At 33.9% G+C, this 21,785-nt stretch overlaps 1 protein-coding gene across 8 annotated transcripts in view; it reads left to right on the top strand.

Moving 5' to 3' along the window:
- Positions 1-21,785, top strand: part of GPHN (gephyrin) — a 622,612-nt gene that overhangs the window by 258,693 nt on the left and 342,134 nt on the right. For all 8 annotated transcript variants that reach the window (XM_047079492.1, XM_047079490.1, XM_047079491.1 and 5 more), the window contains exon 3: positions 7,977-8,034. In XM_047079492.1, coding sequence (XP_046935448.1) covers positions 7,977-8,034 — 58 coding nt within the window. The remainder of the gene's footprint in view (positions 1-7,976; positions 8,035-21,785) is intronic.

The raw sequence follows: 21,785 nt of genomic DNA, 5'->3' as shown, positions 1-21,785 counted from the left end.
ATAGACAGATTCCAAGAAACATGTGAATTACCTCAACTGACAGAAGAAATAGGAAATATCAGCAGATCTATAACAAATAAAGAGATTGAACAGTAATCAAAAACCTCCCAACAAAGAAACATCTAGGACCAGATGACTTCACTTGTGAATGAAACCAAACACTTAAAGAAGAATTAACACCAGTGCTTCTCAACATCTTCCAAAAAATTCAAGAGGATAGAACATCTGTAATGAGGCCACCATAACCTTGCTACGAAAGCCAGAAAAAGACATCACAAGAAAAGAAAATTACAGACCAGTATCCATTATGAATACATATAAGTACAAAAAATACTCAAAATACTAGGAAACTGAATTCAACAACATATCAAAAGGATTATACACCATGACCAAATAAGATTATCACAGGAATTCAAGAATAGTTCAATATAATAAAATCACTGTAATACAACACATTAAAGAATGGAAAAAAAAAACCCACATCATCATCTCATTTGACACAAAATGCATTTAACAAAAATTTAAAATCTAACACCCTTTTTTGATGAAAATACTTTGAAAACTAGCAGTAGAAGGGCACTTCCTTAACATGACAAAAGACATGAAAAACACATCTAACATGCTCAGTGGTGAAAAACGGAAAAACGTTTCTTTTAAATCCAGGAACGAGACAAGAATGTTTATTTTCACCACTGATATTGAACACTGCGTTGGAAGTTCTAGCCAAAGCATTTAGACATGGAAAAGAAATAAAAGACAATCAGGAAAATGTTCAGGAAAATGTAAATCTATTGCTATTCACAGTTAACTCTGATTCTGTATATAGAATATCCTATGGAATCCAAAAAAAAGTTATAGCCAGCAAAAGAGTCCACTAAAATTTCAGGGTAGAAGAACACAAAAATTACGCAGTTCTATATACCAGCATAAACAATCTGAAAAGGAAATTAAAAGCAATTCCTTTTAAAATGCCATCTGAAAAGTAAAATGTCTAGGAATAAATTTAACCTAGGAAATAAAAGACTTGTATGGTGAAAAATTACAAAAGCTGCTTGAAAAAAACTGAAGATTAGCTAAAGAAATGAAAAGTCATCCCATGTTCATGGATTGGAGGACTTCATATTATTAAGATGTCAGTACTAGTCAATGTGATCTACAGATTCAGTGTAAACCCTATCAAAATTCAAACAGCCTTTTAAAAATAGAAATGAGAAAACCATACCTGAAATTATGAAATTACAAGGGGCCACAAACAGCCAAAACAATTATGTAAAAGAAGAACAAAATTGGAGAATGTTTCCCAATTTCAAAACTCACTACAAAGGTTACCAAAATCAAAACAGTGTGGCACTGTTATAAAATAGACCTATAGACCAGTGGAATAGAATTGAGGAACCAGAACTAAATCCATATATGTATGGGAAATTGATTTTAGACAAGGATGCTAAGTCAAAGTTGTAACAACAGCTTTGGGAAAGAAAAGTCTCTTTAACAAATACTGCTAGAACAGCTGGATGATCTTGGATTTGGCAACGGATGTTTGTTTTTCATCATGTTAAGTGTACTCTTTAATCCCCATCACCTATTTCACCACCACCCCCAATCTCCCCTCTAGTAAACCTCAGTTCTCGATGGTTCAGAGTCTATTTCTTGGTTTATCTCTTTTTTCTCCTTTGTTCATTTATTTTAGTTCTTAAATTCTACACTTGAGTGAGATCATATGGTATTTGTCTTTCTCTGACTTATTTCTCTTAGCAGTATATTCTCTAGCTCTATGCTGTTGTGAATGGCATTCTTTTTTATGGCTGAATAATATTCCATTGTATATATACCACATCTTTATCCATTCATCTTCGATGGACATGTGGGCTGCTTCCATAATTTGGCTGTTGTAAATAATGCTTCAGTAAACATAGGGATGCATGTATCCTTTTGAATTACTGTTTCTGTGATAATGGATTTTTATATACGATACCAATAACATTAGCAACGACAACAAAAAAAAAGATAAATTGGACTTAACCAAAATTAAAAGCCTTAGTATGTCAACAGACATTATCAAGATAGAAAATGAACTGGGTGTTGTATGGAAACCAGTTTGACAATAAATTTCATATTAAAAAAAAATGAAAGAGATAAAATATTTGGAAATCATATATTAGATAGCATTTAATATCCAGAATATGTAAAGAACTACAACTAAATAACAAAAAGACAACCCAATGTGAATGAAAATGGCCAGAGGACCTGAATAGAGATACTTCTCCAAAGAAGATAAACAAATGGCCAGCAAACATCTGAAAAGATGCTCTACATCACTAGTTGTTATGGAAATACAAGTCAAAACTACAAAGAATTACCAGTTTATACTTATTAGGGTGGCCATTAAAACACACACACACACACACTGGGGCGCCTGGGTGGTTCAGACGGTTGAGTGTCCGACTTCGGCTCAGGTCATGATCTCACGGTCTGTGAGTTCAAGCCCTGCGTTGGGCTCTGTGCTGACAGCTCAGAGCCTGGAGCCTGCTTCGGATTCTGTGTCTCCCTCTCTCTCTGCCCTTCCCTCGCTCATGCTCTGTCTCTCTCTGTCTCTCTCTCTCTCTCTCTCTCTGTCAAAAATAAATAAACATTTGAAAAATAAATTTAAAAAACACACAAAGATAAAAATAACAAGTGTTGGTAAGCATGAATTAGAACCCTCACACATTGCTGGTGGTGACGTAAAATGGTATAGCCACTGTGAAAAACTGTTTGGCAGTGCTTGAGTGCTAAACTTAGAGTTACCATATGACTGAGCATTTCTACCTCCTAGGTATATACCTAAAAGAATTAAAAAGAGAGACTCAGATACTTATATTCCAGTGTTGGTTGCAGCATTATTCATAATAACAAAAAAATGGGAACAATTTTAAGTGTCCACTAACAGATGAATAGATAAAATGTAGTATATATGCATCATGAGATATTATTCAGTCATTGAAAGGAATGAAGTGGTACTTGATACATGCTACAATGTGGATGCAGCTTGAAAACACTATGTGGAGTGAAATTAGCCACACACAAAAGGACAGATATTTTATGATTCCACTTATATGAGGTTCTTAAAGTAGTCGAATTCATAAAGAAAAAATCTGGAGAAAATGGGACATCAATTACTTAATAGTTATAGATTTTCTGCTTATGTGATAGAAAGCTTGGAAATAGTAATGACAGTTGCATATCACTGTGAATGTAATTGACATCACTGAATCATACATGTTAAAATGCAAATTTATTACATGTATTTTCCATGGCAAAATAAAAAGGAAAACAAAAACCAGATGACCATAAATGTGACTTTAATTTATGGACTTTTAGTTGTACTCTGTTGCTATACGTCTGTCCTTATACCAGTACCACTTTGTATTGATTCCTGTAGCCTTCTAGTAACTTGAAATCAGCAAGTGGGAATCCTCGAACTTTCTTCTTTTTGTGATTGACTATTGTGTGTCTCTTGAATTTTCATATGAGTTTTACAATCTTCTTATGAATTTTAGAACTCGGTTCTTAAGCCAAGCTCTGCCATTACTAGTTCTGGGAATTTCAAAAAAATTGCTTGTCTCATTTTTTTCATAATCGTCATAGGTTATAGGAGTTAAATGAGAAAATACATGTAAATACGTGTAAATGCTCAATATACTAATACTAGTAGTATTGGTACTATTATTACCACTGTCACTGTCAATGTAATACCATTTTTATATATTGACTAGAGTAAATTAGAACTCTACTAGCGTGTAGTCTTTCTTCAACAATGAGAAGTGTATTGTAATGGAAAGAACATGAAAATTGGAAAGATTCTGCCTTGAGTGCAGTAACAATGGAATATTGATAGTATGCTAAATTTATAAGTATTTTAAATCTGGCTATGTTTCTTGATGCCACAAAAATAGAAATGTATCTTCAGTAATCAGTTCATGGGACAAAATTGATGGTGAAGTTACCGTAATTTGGTTTTAGTTGCGGAATAGGAAAAAAAGATAGTTTGAAGTAAGTTTATTCTTGAACTTTCTTTTTTTTTATTTTAAAAATTTTTTAATGTTTTTATTTATTTTTGAGACAGAGAGAGAGCATTAGCAGGGGAGGTGCAGAGAGAGAGGGAGACACAGAATCTGAAGCAGGCTTCAGGCTCTGAGCTGTCAGCACAAAGCCCGATGTGGGGCTCAAACTCATGGAGTGTGAGATCATGACCTGAGCTGAAGTCGGACGCTTACCAGCTGAGCCACCCAGGCAACCCTTGAACTTTCTTTGTTTAAACTCACTTATGACTCAGTTTTTTTGTTTGTTTCTTTTTTTTTTTCATTACTTCTCGATTGTTTCTTTTTATGAGATTTTTTTTCTGATGTTATATCAGCTTAAATTTTTTTTTTTACTCTATGTTATGTATAATACAGACGCCCTCCAAGTCTCCTTTGTTTTAGAATACAATTATCCTACTGTTTTGTCAGCATACTATTCATATGCATATTATTTGTATCTCCCATATCCATTTTAATCCAAGTAGGTTCATATTAAATCATATTTTACTTGCCTTTTTTTAACAGTTAAAACCAGAGATGGCTGGGTGGCTCAGACAGTTGAATATCCAACCCTTGATTTCAACTCGGTCCGTGATCATAGGGTCATGGGATCAAGCCCCTCATAAGGCTCTTTGCTGAGCATGGAGCTTAAGATTCTCTCTCTCCCTCTGCCCATCTTCCTCACTCACTCACTCACTCACTCAATCTCTCTCTCTCTCTCTCTCTCTCTCTCTCTCTCTCTCTGTCTCTCTCTCTCTCAAATAAAAAATAAATTAATTAAATTAAAACATTTAAGACCATTATGATTGAGGGGTGCCTGGGTGGTTCAGTCGGTTAAGCGTCCAACTCTTGCTTTCAGCTCAGGTCATGATCTCACAGTTTGTGAGTTCAAGCCTCATGTTGGGCTCTGCGCTGACAGTGTGGAGCCTACTTGGGATTTCTCTCTTCTTTCTCTCTGTCCTTCCCCAGCTTGTTCTCTCTCTCTGTCTCAATATGTAAATAAACTTTAAAAAAAAAAAAGACCATTATAATTGATTTGAGCTGATGTAGAAATACTAATCTGGAAGTTTACCTTCCCTAGGTTGGGATTTCAGGAAAGGCAGTATTTGAGTACTGTTAGTCAACATTAATCAAGAGAAAATGAGTTGTTTATTGGAGTTTATCATAGCAACTTTTTAATTTTTCTTCCAGAAGTCAACTGTTATCAACACTGCATCTTTGAATCATAATTGTACTAACAAATCAAAAGTATTTCTGTAATAGCCATTTATTTAAAAGTTGTTGTGGGCTGCTTGTGTTATTATCAGTTTATTTTACAATGATAGGTATTTTTTAAAAACTCTTTTTTTGAAATAATTTCAAACTTTCAACTTCTGCCTAGTTCTGTTGTGACACTTTACTGCTTTATATTACAGATACTTGTTTACTCAATCTGCTTCCATACAAGACTGTGATTTCTTTGCATCCTCATTCCCTTGGTTGTATCTATTACATAACATAAACTCAAAGAATAAAATTAACCCATTATTTACAAGACTCTAAATTGAAGTCCTTGAGTTTTCAATAGTTTTTTTGCTCTAATTTCTTCATTGATATCCCAACAATCTCAACTTTTAATTTGAAAACTTAAATAATTGACAGTGAAAACATTTTTTAAATGCCTACTTCAAACATCTTACAGATGGTTATATAGGGGCATCTGGGTGGCTCAGTCACTTGAGTGTCTGACTCTTGATTTCAGCTGAGGTCATAATCCCAGGGTTTTGGGATTGAGCCCCACATCAGGCTCTATGCTGAGCATGGAGCCTGCTTGAGATTCATTTTCCATCTCCTCTCTTTCTCTCTCTCCTCGCTCCTCGCTCATCTCTCTCTCCTCTCTCCTCTCTCCTCTCTCTCTTCTCCCCCTGTGCCCCTGTCCCTGACTCACATTCTCTCTAAAAAAAATTTAAAAATGGTTATATAATTTTTCATTTTAGTAGCTATGTCCTCTTTTGCTAGTTACTTACTATGGTCTTCTTTGGTATATCACTTATATATATTGTATAATATGAATTAAGTTAAATGTCATGAGTGTTTTCATCATTCAATTGTGGCACTTTAAATCTAGGAAGTAATTCTCAAATCAAGATATGAACCCTATTTCCATTAGCAAGTATAAATAGTAATATTAAAGAGTTTAAATGTAGACTTTTCAATAAAATTCATTTGGCCAGATAAAGTTATTTTTTAATGGAAACCAGAATGTCATTCTTATACGTGTATTTATTTATTTTGAGAGAGAAAGAGAGTACATAAGCAAGCACGCATGAGTGGAGGAGGGGCAGAGAGAAAGAGAAAGAGAGAATTCCAAGCAAGCTCCATGCTGTCAGCACAGAGCCTGACTTGAGGCTTAAACCCATGAAGCATGAGATCATGAGCTCAGCCAAACTCAAGAGTTAGACACTTAATCACCAGCAGCCCCAAAAATGTCATTTATTAATTTACTTTTGAGACAGGAGATGATATCCTAAAGTATCTAAAGTGTGTAAATGCCTTATTTGTGATTCTCTCTTTTCTAAAATTCAGATACTTATAAAGTCAAATAAGTAATCAGAAAGTTCCTTTTTAAGCACTGAATCTGAGTAATGATAGGTAAATAATCTTGGAGTTTGAGAACTTAGAATTCCTATTTGATGGATATATGATAATCGCCAAGAAATGCAAGCTATCTTTAATTTAAAAATTTTAGTAGTGACTTTTTAAAAACTGAAAAGAAGTAGATGGTGTTAACTTTAATAACATAATTTAACTCAATATATCCATCATATTGTTTTAAAATGTACTCAGTTGTTTTAAATTAGTCTTCTGTGTATCAAGTATTTGAAATCTGTTATATATTTTACAATTAATGTGCATCTCAGTTGCCTCCTTCAATTGTGAAAATTACTGGATCACTCTGTGTCTCAATTTCCCCATTTTTACAATGATAACAGTTATAAGAATTAGATGATACATCACATGCCTGGCAAATGATAAGCGTTACACAAATCTTAACTAATTTCCAAAAAAAAAAAAAAATTTCAAACAGGTGAACATGGCATGTAATAACCTCACTCCCTCAAGACAAAGATTGTATTTTAGGAATTAAATTGTAATCCTCAAAACACTCATCTCTTTCCTTTGGACAATGCTGGACACACCTCTCTGACTCTTGTTTAAATTATTTTTTTTAATGTTTATTTTTGAGAAAGTAAAAGCCTTAGTGGGAGAGGGGCAGAGAGAGAGGGAGACACAGGGCTCCATGCTAACACCAAAGATCCAAGATGCTGGGCTCCTACCCATGAGCCATGAGATCATGTCCTGAGCCGAAGTCAGATGCTTTACCAACTGAGTCACCCAGGCACTCCATACATTATTTTTAAAAAGAAGCAAAATCATTATTGGTTCATTAATTGTGACTCATGTACAACACTAAGATATTAATAACAAGGAAAACTGTGGGAAATCTGGGAAACAAATCTCTTTACTTTCTACTCAATGTTTTTTGTAAATTCAGAAGTACTCTAAAAAGTAAATTCTGTTAATTAAAAACAAACCAATAAGGAAACTACTATGTCTGCTATTAGTGCTTCATAGATCTTAGTTGTGACAGAATCCGTCAGTAAAAGTGGTAGCATCATTAAAAGTATCAATGAGAGAAGTTTACTTATAGTTAAAAATATAACTTAATATTTCCTCTTTTTGTAGTCATTCATTATCTACCACTTTTTAAGTAATATGTGGAAAACCTAAGCATAAAAAGTTGTTTTTACGTCATGGTTACTGGGGTGGGCAATGGGCAATTACTGGTGGCATTTTGATGCTAATGGAAGAAATAGTCCATATATTTTTTACACTATTGCTGGTTTTGAGAATATTTTCTTTTCCTAATTTCAGGTTGGGTGGGACTATATCAGCATACAAGATAGTACCAGATGAAATAGAAGAAATCAAGGTATAGTATGGCATTTTTCACCTCTACAAAGACTTAATATCTTGACAGGTCAGGGAAGTGGGGGGAAGGATTGCTTTTTCTTTGTACTATTGAATCTTTGGGTGTGTTAGGATATCATTTATTTCACATTCTATTTTAATTAGTGTATATATATATATATATATATATATATATCAGATAGATTTCAATTACCATTATCAATGCATTTCTATGAAAAATATTTGGAAAATCAAAAAAGAACCCTTTCCTATAAACTAGGTTAAAAATCTACTTAAGAAACACTGTATAAAAGCATTAGAATGCATAACAGATTATCTTTCTATTTTGTTTTAATTTATTTTCCCTGTAAGCTTTCACTAACTATAAATAGTACCAGTCTTCTAGAAAATATTTCCTGGTTCCATTGAAAACACAGTATGCAAACTGCGACTTAAAATTTGTAGTACATTAAATGAAAAATTGACCTTATTCTTTGAAAATCACATCATTATTGCATTCTTCTGTTTTTAACATTTTACTAAGTCCTATGGATTATTAGTCTTCTAGCATAACATGTGGCATAACATGCTCTGTAAGAGCAATTTACAATCCAATGAGAATTGAACTTACTATCTGTTACATAAATAAAATTTAACAACTGAGTAGCAATAATCAAGGGTAACAGTACTGAGTTAAATTCTTAACAATGACATGTAAAGATCTCAACAAATCATTAAGCTTGATTTAATCAAACTTTCCAAAATTGAGTTCAATAAACTCAAATCTTAGTAAATTATTTTTTAATTTGCTTGCATTATTTTTAAATCCGTTAATGTAATTGGTCTCTATTAAATAATATACTATTAGTTATAACATGTCAGGTGTTCTGTGTAGCCAATATCAGGAACTAATTCAATAATTACATTCTAGCATAAAAAAAGTGTCAAATGACTCATTCGAACTTGATATAAATTCATAAAATAGTTTGGTTTGGAGAAACCTTAGGTCTAATCCAGCTCATCTTACTGAAAGAGGAGATATAAGGAATAAATTTGAGAGAAAAGAGGAATAATTTTGGACTTAATAATTTGAAATCTCTCTCAGATAACCAAATACTCATTAAATCATTGGATAAATCAGCCTGAAATTCAGAAGGAAGATAATTTTATCTTTCTGTTGATAATGGGATTTGTCCTTATCCAAGAATTGCTTGAGGCCATGCTAGTAAATGGAATCACCAAAAGGATATATGAGGTAATAACAGTGAACCAAAACTCTTGACCCATTTAAGAGCTAGAGGATTCATGTATTTTTTATTAGCTTAATTAATTAGCAAAACATTGCCAATTTTTTTAATATTTTCCTCTAAAGAAGTAATTTTTCATTGTATTTTTGAAATTTTAGAGTTATAAGAGTTATCCCTCAAGAAATTCCTTCAAAAAAACATGATTCATGGATGACATTAATATATGATTTTTTAAATTAATTGGTGGCATTATATCTAAAACAGCTTCAGAGAGTTTGAGGCTTGAGGCATAAAAAAATATGAAATTGCTTCTTGCTTTTTAAAGTGTCAGAAGAAAACCTTTTATAAAATATTTCATCAACTTTTATTTGATGGCAGCATTAGCATTTTCAACTGAAATCAGATATAATCTTTTTTGTTTGAATTGCAGGAAATGTGAAATATCTAGTTGTAATGTTCATTTTAGTTGGCAAATAACAGAGTAATTTTAAATATCTAAATAGTACAATTGCATTTAAATTTGAAATATATCCACAATATAACATGTATAAGTAAATATATATGTGTATGTTTATTATTAAATTATAATTGATTAATGAGGGGCACCTGGGTGGCTCAATTGGTTGAGCGTCCAATTTCTGCTCAGGTCATGATCTCCTGGTCCGTGAGTTCGAGCCCCACTTTGAGCTGTGTGCTGACAGCTCAGAGCCTGGGGTCTGCTTCAGATTCTGTGTCTCCCTCTCTGTCTGCCCCTCCTCCCACTCATGTTCTGTCTTTCTCTCTCGGTGTCAAAAATAAATAAACATTAAAATATAATTGATTAATGAAACAATTCAATTTTTAAAAGGTATGGTAATCTTTCACAATTTTTCTAGCACCAGAAATTATTATTTAGTTCATGCATAGTTTGAATTAAGCATGTATTTATTAATTACAATATATCACCTCATAGTCAGTGGATGCTTGGCCAAAGGCTTAAGGGATAAAGTGCAAATACATTCCTGGCCCAGTTATGCCCATGTGTTCCACTCAATACCCTGAGTTTTTATTGTTTTCCATTCCTTGCTTTTATTTAGTTTTACTTTTATACACATCCCTAAATATTATAATATATTTGTATTTCTCTTTGAATTTTAAATGAATTATTTTGTGCCTTACTTATTTGGTTCAACACTATGAGATTTATTCATAGTGTTTTCTTTGGCTAAGATATTGGAGGGTTTTGTTTTTGTTCTTTTTTTGTTTTTTTGCTGTAAAATACTCCATTGTACCACAGATTATTGAGACTTCCCCTTCGCAGTGGGCATTCAGCTTGCTTCCATTTGGAGCTGTTATGAGATATGATGTTATAAAATTCTTATAAAAGCATCCTGTGTAAAGTTTGTCTGAGGTATATACTAAGGAATGGAATTTCTGGGTTTTAAGTAATGTGTATTTTCAGCTTTTCTATATGAAGTCAAACTGTTTTCCAAGATAATTATACCAGTTATACTACCACCTTGGGTGTATTTATTTTAAATAGAAATCTTTAAATAGAAATATTTAAATATACTACCACCTTGGGTGTATTTATTTTAAATAGAAATATTTAAAATAGAAATATTTAAATAGAAATATTTAAATATTCTTTATCTGTAATTTATATCGGTATAAATTTTTATATATGGGATGACTAAACTTACAAAATATTTTCAAATATATTTTTATTTTCCCAGCCCAATTTATTGCAAAAGCCATCTTGTCCACTACTTGTTTGAGTTGCCTCATTTATCATATACTAAATTTTCATATGCCTGGGTACACACATATACATACACAAGTCTGTCTTTTCCTGAACTTTTGTTTCATCCATCTATTTACCAGTTCCACCGCTAGCACCACACTGTTGTGGTTATAGTGCTTTTAAAACATAATAGGAAATGTTTGTGGATGGGAGGGGTGTTTGTTATTCTGTTGGTTCATGTATTAATTACTCCAGATAATATTACGATAAGTTTATCAAATTTCAAAGGTATTCCTACTGACGAGACTTCTGGTTCTAGCCAAGATATAGTAGCCCTATTCTTCCCAGATGTTTTCTTTTATAACTAAAAACCCCTGGACATTACAAAATAAACAAGCATAGAAAGACTCTCAAGGGTAGGAAGAAGAAATCAGACTTTATAAGGACTTCAGGACTTGAGGAATGACACAACAGTGAGTTAGCTGGGTTTCCTTTTTGCCTCCTATTTAAACTGAACAGAACACTGATGAAGCCTCTAACCTGGAAATACCCACAGGTACAGACAAAACAAAAAAAACTACAAAGGTCTGTCTCCTCAAGCCAAAGGACCTAGGACAAGGGTGAACTAACAGAACAAAAGCCTTTGTTAATACTCACCCTACTCTAGCCAAACACTAGTGGGGAAACTACTTAGTTCCCCCATGGTTTTAGCAGAGCCAAGCAGGAAGCTGATCTTCCACCTCACCCCCTGCTACCCCTAAAAGCAGATGGCAAAGCTTTGAATTTCTCCCCTGGTAGTGTTTGTTGGCAGGGATGAGCCGTTCAGTCTTCCACATGACAGAACAGATAGTGCTCTGATTTACCTGCCAGTATATTGTAGGTGAGGCCAAGTGGGTAGTTGATTTTCCATCAGCCCAGCGGAAACAGGCTGTGTTCTGCTTCCTACAGCAGGGTATTGTTAGTGGAGTCCAATGATGAGCCAAGTCTGCACCCCCACCCAGCAGCAATAAGACTAAAGAGACAGCACAAGGTGGAACTACTCACCACTCTGCTTTACCTTCCCTTTCCTGTGTCACTGAGGCCTATAAGAGAAATGTAACTCCATCCCTGTCTGCATCAATAAGACTGAATGAGATGGAAATAATTGATACTTCATTTTCAGTACAAGTTAATCTTCTACTTGCCCTTTTGGTATCAGCAGGGCCCAGCAGGGAGCTGAACATATAACTCTTACTTTCAATAATGTGGAGGAAGGTGATGCCCCACTTTGGCCAGAAAGGTTTCAGCAGGGCCAAGAGAGGACCTAAACTTCTACCCTACTGTCTTTAATGAAGCAGTATGAAGCAGTGCCTCAATTTTGCCAGAGAGGTGTCAGTGGGACCCAGCAAGAAGCTGCACATATATATTCGTACAGCCCTCATACCACACTACAACAAAGAGACATCTGCTTAAAAAAAAAAAAAAAAAAAAGATTAAATGAGATGTAGAGTCTCATAATATCCAGAATGCCCTGGGTATAGTAAAAAAACCACTCATCATACCAAGAGCAGGAAAAATCACAACCTCAGTGGAAAAAAATAGTCAATAGACACCAACACAAAGATGAATCAGACCTTAGAATTATCTGACAAAGATTTCAAAGCACTTATCATAAAAATGCTTCAACAAGCAATTACTAATTTTCTTGAAACAAATAAAGAAAATAGAAATGACAAAAAGGAACAAAATGTTAATTATGGAACTGAAAAGTACAATCACTAATATAAATGGCTGATTGGAGGAGGGAGGCAGGGAGCAGTTGTGCCAGAAGGAAGTGGAACAACATTTTTCAAGTGCTGAAAGAAAGAACTACCAATCACAAACTCCATATACAGTGAAGTTATTCTTCAGAAATGAAAGAGAAATAAGGACACACTCAGACAAAAGAAAACTTAAGGAATTTGTCACTAGATAAAGTACCCTGTAAAAATGGCTAAATAAAATCTCTAAAGAGAATTAGAAAAGAAATGAAAAAAAGGAAATGAAAAAACTTAAAAAAGAGAGGAAAAGGAAATGACAGAAAAAGGCTTGCAATTTTTAAAAAAGGAAAGAACAGCCGAATGGATAAATATAGCAAGCTATCTTATAGTTTTCTTAAATCATATGTGAAGATTGAAGCAAAAATTTTAAAACTATATGATGTGCACAGTGCATGTAGAGTAAATGAATACAATCATATTTAAATGTGGGAAGGTAATGGGAGACTAAGTGGAAGTAAATTTTGTGCATTTCATTTCAAATGATAAATGTCAATGCCAGTAGATTGAGATAAGTTATATTTGTTTATTATAATATACAAAGCATCCACTCAAACCAACCACTAAAAAGCAATGTACAAAACACTGTACTCAAATACACTGTAAATTAAGATAGAATCTTAAAGTTTGTTCAAGTAATCCCCAATAAGGTATGAGAAAGAAGACAAATAATAAAATGGCACATTTTGGTACTAAGATGTAATTACCTTAAATATAAATAATTTAAATATACCAATGAAAAAGGTAGAAATTGATATATGGATTTCTAGAAATCCAATATATGTTATCCTCAAGAAATTCATTTGAAAAACAATGACATAGGTAGGTTGAAAATAAAAAGTTAGAAAAAGATATACCATGAATGCATTAATTTTTACAGAAGAGGAAATTTCTAAAGTCCATAATCCATGTTTCTTTCTCAAAAAAAAACTAGAAAAAGATAAGCCAAATATTGTCAAAGCAAGGAGACAGGAAATACTCAAGAATTCTTAACAGTGAAATGGAAAACAGTAAAACAATGGAGAAAAATCAACAGAATAAAGAGTTCTTTTAAAAGCTCAATAAAGTTGATACACAGTAGACTAACAAAGATAAAACTGATACCAGGATTGAACAAAGACTACCACTACAAATCTTCCATCAATTAAGTGGATAATTAGAGAATACTGTGAAAAACTTTATACTTATAGATTGGGCATCTTAGCAGAAATAGACCACTTCCTCAAAACCCGCAAACTACCAACATGAAGAAAGATGAATAGACAACCTTTGTAGTCTTACAACCATTAATGAAATTAAATTCACAATGAAAAATCTAAAAAAGAAATATCCAGGTCAAGATGTTTCAGTGGAGAGCTTTACCAAATATTAAAGAAGAATTGACATCAACTTTAGTCTTTTCCAGAAAATAGAAGGGGAGAAAATACTTCCCACCTTATTTTATGAGGCTAGTATTTTCCTGATAACAAAATCAGGAAAACAGTGCAAAAAATGAACTACAGACCAATATCTATCATGAACTTAAAATCTACCAAATATTACCAAATCAAATCCAATAATGTATAAAAAAATTATAGATCACTACCAAATGAGATTTATTTGAGGTATGCAAAACTTGTTCAACACTGGAAAAGCAATCAATCTAATCCACCATATCAACAAGCTAAAGAAAGATTATATGATTATATATATTGATGCAAAAAAAAGTGATAAAATCTAAAATCCATTCCTGATAAAAACTTTCAGCAAACTAAGAATAGAGGGGAACTTCTGAACTTGATAAATAGCATCTACAAAAAAACTTACCACCTAACAACATACTTTATGTAAGTTTATTCTAAAATTATACAGAAACCTAGGTCCTAGAACAGTTAAAATAATTTTGCAAAAGGACAAAGTGGAAGGACTAGCTCTATCCAATGGTAAAGTTTACTGTTAGTTACAGTAATCAAGACAGTGTAGTGTTGGCAGAAAAAAAAATACATGAAACAGAATAGACAACCCATAAGTAGACTAACACAAATATGTTCAACAGATTTTTAATAAATCTGCAAAACCAGTTCAATGAATAACCTTTTCAAGAAATGATGCTGGAACAATTGGAATCCATAACTGCTCCCCACCCTCCAAAAAAACACCTCAACCTAAATCTCACACCTTATACAAAAATTAACTCAATTTTAGCCTTTCTGACAGGGTTGAGGTAATATCTCATTATGGTTTTGATTTGTATTTCCCTGAAGATGAGTGATGTTGAGTATCTTTTCATGTGTCTGTTAGCCATCTGTATGTAGTCTTTGGAAAAATATCTATCCCTGTCTTCTGCCCATTTTTTAACTGGATTATTTGTTTCTTTGGTGTTGACTTTTATAATTTCTTTACATATTTTAGATACCATCCGTTTATCAGATATGTCATTTGCAAATATCTTCTCCCATTGTGCAGGTTGCCTTTTAGTTTTATTGTTTCCTTTGCTGTGCAGAAGCTTTTCATCTTGACGAAGTGCTACTAGTTCATTTTTGCTTTTGTTTCCCTTGCCTCAGGAGACATGTCTAGTAAGAAGTTGCTACAGCTGATGTCAAAGAGGTTACTGCCTGTTTTCTCCTCTAGGATGTTTATGGATTCCTGTCTCCCATTTAGTAATGTCTTGATTACTACAGCTTTGCTTTTCTTTTTCAAGATTGCTTTGGCGATTCAGGGTCTTTTGTGGTTCCATACATATTTTAGGATTGTTTGGTGTAGCTTTGTGAAAAATGCTGTTGGTATTTTGATAGGGATTGCATTAAATGTGAGGATTGCTTTGGATAGTACAGACATCTTAACAATATTTGTTCTTCCAGTCAACGAGCATGGGATATTTTTCCATTTCTTTGTGACTTGTTCAGTTTCTTTCATCAGTTTCTTCTGTTTGTCAGGTGAAGGTCTTTCACTTCTTCGGGTAAATTTATTCCTAGGTATTTTATTCTTTTGACTGGAACTGTATGGGAATTCTTTTCTTGATTTCTCTTTGTGATAATTCATTATTAGAGTTTAGAAATTTAACAGATTTTTACATAATAATTTCACATACTACGGCTTTACCAAATTTTTTTCTAATAATTTTTTGGTGCAGTATTTAGGGTTTCTATCTATATAGTACTATGTCATATGAAAATAGTGATAGTTCTGCTTCTTTTCAATTTGTGTGCCTTTTATTTCTTTTCTTACCTAATTGCTATGGCTAAGACTTCTAATACTATATTGAATAAAACTGGTGAGAGTGGACATCTTTCTCTTGATCTTAGATAAAATGTTTTCAGCTTTTCATTGTTGAGTATGATATTAGCTATGAGTGTGACCTATATGGCCTTTATTATGTTGAGGTATGTTCCCTTTATACCCACTTTGTTCAAGAGTTTTCATCATAACTGAAGATTGTATTTTGTTAAATGCTTTTTCTACATCTATTGAGATGATCTTATGATTTTTATCTTTCGTTTTGTTAATGTGCTGATAATGTTGATTGATTTGTGAATGTTGAATTATTCTTGCATCCCTTGAATAAAGCCTTCTTGATCGTGGTGTATGATCTTTTTAATGCATTTCTGATTTCAGTTTGCTAATACTTTGTTGAAGATTTTTGCATTTCTGTTTATCAAGGATATTGGGATATATATATATATATATATATATATATATATATATATATATTTTTTTTTTTTTTTTTTTTTTTGGTAGTGTCCTTGTCTGGTTTTTGTGTCAGGGTAATTACTCCCAGCCTTGTAAAATGAGTTTGGAAGCTTTTCTTCCTATTCAGTTTTTTGGAGGTGTTTGAGAAAGATAGATATTAAATCATTTTTGAATGTTTGATAGAATTCACTAGTGAAGCTATATGGTCTTAAACTTTTATTTGGGGGGATGTTTTTGACTACTGATTCAATCTCCTTTCTAGTAATTACTTTATTTATGTTTTCTTTTTCTTGCTGATTCAGTCTTACAAGATTGTATGTATCTAGGCATTTATCATTTTTATCCAGTTTGTTGGCATGTAATTTTTTGCAGTAGTCTCTTATGATCCTGTCTGGTTCTGCGGTATCAGTTGTAACTTCTCTTCTTCATTTCTGATTTTATTTATTTGAGCCCACTCTCTTCTGAGTGAATCTAGCTAAAATTTTATCAGTTTTGTTTATCTTTTCAAAAAAACACCTCTTAATTTCATTGATCTTTTCTATTGTCTTTTTAGTCTTCATTTATCTCAATCTGATATATATTATATCCTTACTCCTACTACCTTTGGGCTTGGTTTGTTCTTCTTTATTTAGTTTATGTGTAAATTTAGATTGTTTGAGATTTTTCTTGTTTTCTCAGGTAGGATTGTATTGCTATATTAAGGTCTCTCTTACAACTGGTTTTGCTGCATGCAGTAGATTTTGGTATTTAATATTTATGTTTTCATTTTTCTAGCTTTTTTAAATTTCTCTTTTGATTTCTTTGATGATCCATTGGTTGTTTAGTACTATGTTGTTTAATCTCCATGTATTTATGATTTTTCTCCAATTTCCTTCTTGTAATTGATTTCTGGTTTCATATCATTCTGGGAGGAAAAGATGCTTTATATGATTTCAATCTTCTTGAATTTGAGATTTGTTTTCTGACCTAACATGTGGAGTATACTGGAGAATGTTTTATGTGCACTTGAGAAGATTGTGTATTTGCTACTTTTAGATGGAGCGTTCTATATATAACCATTAAGTCCATCTGATCTAATATGTTGTTTAAGGCTGATGCTTCCTTATGATTTTCTGTCGGGGTGACTTGTCTATAGAGATAAGTAGGGTGTTAAAAGTCCTCTACTATTATCGCATTGCTGTTGATTTCCCTCTTTGGGTCTGTTAATAATGCTATGTTATTTTGGTGCTTCTGTGCTGGATGCTTATATATTTATAAATGTTATATCTACTTGCTGCATTATCACTATGTAATGCCCTTCTTTGTCTTTTAAAATTTAAATGGTTTTTAAAATTTAAATTTTTTTTAAAATTTAAAATTAAAATTTTAAATGTCTATATAAAATCTATTTTGTCTGAAATAAATATAGCTACATTATTTTCATTTGCATTTTCATAAAATATCTTTTTCCATCCCTTCACTTTCAGTCAGTATGTGTCCTTACTTCTGAAAGGAGTGTCTTGTAGGAAGAAGTATGTAGATGAGTCTATTTTTTGTCCATTCAGTCACTCTTTGTCTTTTGATGGGAGCATTTAGTCCATTTACACTTAATTATTGATAGATGGATGCTTAATGCCAGTTTATTCATTGTCTTCTGGCTGTTTTTGTAGTTCCTCTCTGTTTCTTCTTTCTTTTGGTATGTTGTCTTTCTTTAGTGTTATGTTTAGATTTATTTTATAGTATCTTTTGTGTATTTACTATAAAGTTTTGCTTTGTGGTTACTGAGAGGTTCACATATAACATCCTATGAATAGAACTGTCTATTTAGCAACTTAAATTTGAACACATTATAAAACTACATTTTTACAACTTCCGCCTGTGTTTTATGGTTTTGAGGTTACATTTTAGCTCTTTTTATTTATCTCTTAACTAATTATTGTAGTTTAATTTTACTACATTTGTTTTTTAGCCTTCATAGTAACTTAATTAGTGAATTATCTACCATCTTTGCTATATAGTTACCTTTTCTGGTGAGATTTGTACTTTCATATGTTTCTTGTTATTATTTAGTGCCATTTCTTTTCCTTTTAAAAAAGTCCCTTTAGGGGCGCCTGGTGGCGCAGTCGGTTAAGCATCCGACTTCAGCCAGGTCACGATCTCGCGGTCTGTGAGTTCGAGTCCCGCGTCAGGCTCTGGGCTGATGGCTCAGAGCCTGGAGCCTGCTTCCGATTCTGTGTCTCCCTCTCTCTCTCTCTGCCCCTCCCCCATTCATGCTCTGTCTCTCTCTGTCCCAAAAATAAATAAACGTTGAAAAAAAATTTTTTTAAAAAGTCCCTTTAATCTTTCTTGTAAGGCCAGTGTATTGGTGATGAACTCCTTTAGCTTTTGCTTATCTGAAAAATTCTTTATCTCCCCTTCAATTCTGAATGATAATCTTGCAAGGTGGAGGTTTCTTAGTTGGAATTTTTCCTGTCAGGACTTTGAATACATCATGCCACTTTCTTCTGGCCTGCAAAATTTTGCCTGCAAAAATTGCTGATAGCTTTATTGGGTGTCCCCTGTATTTAAGCTGCTTTTCTCTTGCTGCTTTTAAGATTCTCTCTTTATCTTTAACTTTTATATTTTAATATTTCTTGGTGTGGATCTCTTTGGGTCCTTTTTTTTTTTTTTAACTCTCTGGACTTACTGGACATGGATGTCTGTTTCCTTCTCCACATTAGAGAAGTTTTCAGCAACTATTTCTTCAAATCTGTATTTTGCCCCTTTCTCTCTTTCTCTCTGTTCTCTTTCACAAATGTTATTATGCTTAATGTTGTTCTATCAGTCTCTTAAGTTATCTTCATTTTATAAAATTCTTTTTTCTTTTGTTCTCCTTTGCCTGGTTGAGTGCTAATGCTTTGTCTTCCAGCTCACTGATCCTTTCTTCATTTCATTCAGTTGGCTGTTGAGTTCCTCTTATGTATTTTTCACTTCAGTTACTATATTCTTCAGTTCTGTGTCTTCTGTTTGCTGCTTTCATATATTTTTATTATATAGGTCTTTATTAAAGTTTTCACTATGCCCTTCCCTTCTTCTCCTGAGAGTTAAGTGAGCATCTTTGTGACTATTATTTTGATTTCTTTATTAGATAATTTATCTCTATATCATTAAGGCCTTTTCTTGAGATTTTGTATTGTTCTCATGTTTGGAAAATATTTTTCTGTTCATTTTGCTTACCTCTCTGTTTGTTTCTATGTATTAGGCAAAACAGCTACCTCCTCTCAGTCTTGAAGGTATGGCCTTGTGTAGATGATGAGCCTTTTCATTCACCCTTGCACTTGTTCTTGGTTATCTTTTGAACCTTTGTGATTGTCTAAATATACTGGTTTATTTTTTATATGCCCTCATTGTTGAGGATCTTTCAATACCTGTCAGTGTTCTGAGAGGAGGAATTGCATTTAGCACCTAGTTTCAGGCAAAGCAGAAGCCAGACCCTCAAGCAGCAGCTTTTAAAGCATGCAATATATACAGTCCGGGAGGGCCACAATAATAAACTCTGCTCACCTCCATACCAAAAGATCTGGAGGTGTGCTCTGAGCAACTGTTGCAACAATCAGGGTAATTGTAGAGCTCCTTTCTGAGAAATCTCCTCAAACTGTAATGAGACTGGGGACTACACAGGATGGTGTCTCCTTGTTTACACTCCTTGAAAGTGCCTTCATAGCTCATAGATGTGTGGGAAACCTGGAGCCTGTCCTTTAGGCTAAACATTCAATATAAGTATATAGGCCCTTTTCACAAGAAGGTGGGGGTATGTTTCAGTCTGTTGTCTGTGGAGTGCTCTAGGGATGTTTTCTTGTTGAGAACTGTTTTTCTCAACTGCTGTTGTGCCTCTGAGCTCAGGAACACCAACCCCCTTGACTACCAGGGCCAGATGAACAAGGGGCATTTCCTTTGTGCTTTGTGTGCACCCACTGGCTTTAGCAGGGCAGTTGAGAGTATAAGATATGGGGCACACACTCCAGCTTCTGAAAGGCAGTGGGAAAATATCTTGACTGAGTATGCCTGTGGCCTTCGGCAGTGCTGCAGGAGAGTGCCCTATCCGTGCATACACCATGGCCCTGGGTTGGCGGTGGGAGAGTGACATGACCATTTACTCATCAGCTCCTGCTGGGGTATGAGCAAGTGTTGCCACCACCTGTGACCATTGACTTTCTTAGTAAGGGGGCCAGAGAATGCTGTGACCATTCACACTTGCCTGCCTCAGTCAGGAAGTGGGGGATCACTGCAACCCCTGTGGTAGGCAGTGGAAGTGTGCCACATCTGAGTGCACCTACCTATGCTAACAGGGTAGGTTTTAGAGTGCACAAATGGCATTTGCCCATGCCTTAGTCTCCAGAGAGAATCCCAACTGTCCTTTGCCTCAGAATACCCCCAGATCAGCAAGGCCTTATTGTTCACATATAATGTAGGTACTTTTCAAGTTGGTGCTTTTGTGCTGGATCCTGGGGTAAGTGAGACTATACACAAGCCCATTAAAAAGAGAATTTCCATTTCCTATAGCCAGTTAAGTACCTTGATATCTGCCCTTTTGGTGTTCTAAGCAGATGTTTTGGGGAACTCATCTTTCTGGTGCAGATCCCAAGAGTTGGGGTGCCTGATGTGGGGCACTAGCCCCTTATTCCTCTGAGAGAAATACCAGACTGACGAGATCGCTCCTTTTGTGTGTCACCATACCTGTGGTGGGATTTTTTAGCCAGATCATGTCTCTGCCTCTCCTATCTGTCTGAGTGTTGTCCTTTTACCCTTTGTTGTGGAGAAGCAGTTCATCTAGTTTTCAGAATCTTTAGGTGATTCATATGTAGCTGTAGGTTTGGTATGTCCATGGGAGAGGTGACTTCATGATCTTCATATGCTACCATCTTGGTCTGGCTTCTTTCCAGCATGTTCACTTTTTAACATAGATTGCAAGACGTGCAAAGAATAGGAGATTGTGAAACAAAGCAGACAACTGCCTGTGAGAAGCTGTAGATATTGAATTTAACAGATTTCTAAATATGCTAAAAAAAAAGAAAACTTATAGGAAACCATACTGAAAGAAAAAAAGCCATGATGACAATATTTCATCAAATAGAGACTATCAATAGAAATATAAATTTTATTTTTTAAAAGGCTAAGGCAAATTCTAGAACTGCAAGTATAATAACGGAAACGGAGGATTCTCCAGTGGGGTTTGCGCAACAATAGCACTGAGTTGGCAGAAGAAAGAATCAGCAGACTTAAAGATAGATCAGTAGGGATTATACAAGCTGAAGACCAGAGAGGAAAAAAGAATGAAGAAAAATGAACAGTCTCAGAGAAATGCAGAACATCATTAAGC

The sequence above is a fragment of the Lynx rufus genome, unplaced genomic scaffold, assembly GCF_022079265.1.
Source record: "Lynx rufus isolate CCGP_SWC_20201006 ecotype Redwood Valley unplaced genomic scaffold, mLynRuf1.p SCAF_17, whole genome shotgun sequence".
NCBI lineage: Eukaryota > Metazoa > Chordata > Mammalia > Carnivora > Felidae > Lynx > Lynx rufus.
This window is presented reverse-complemented; position numbering and strand designations above follow the sequence as displayed.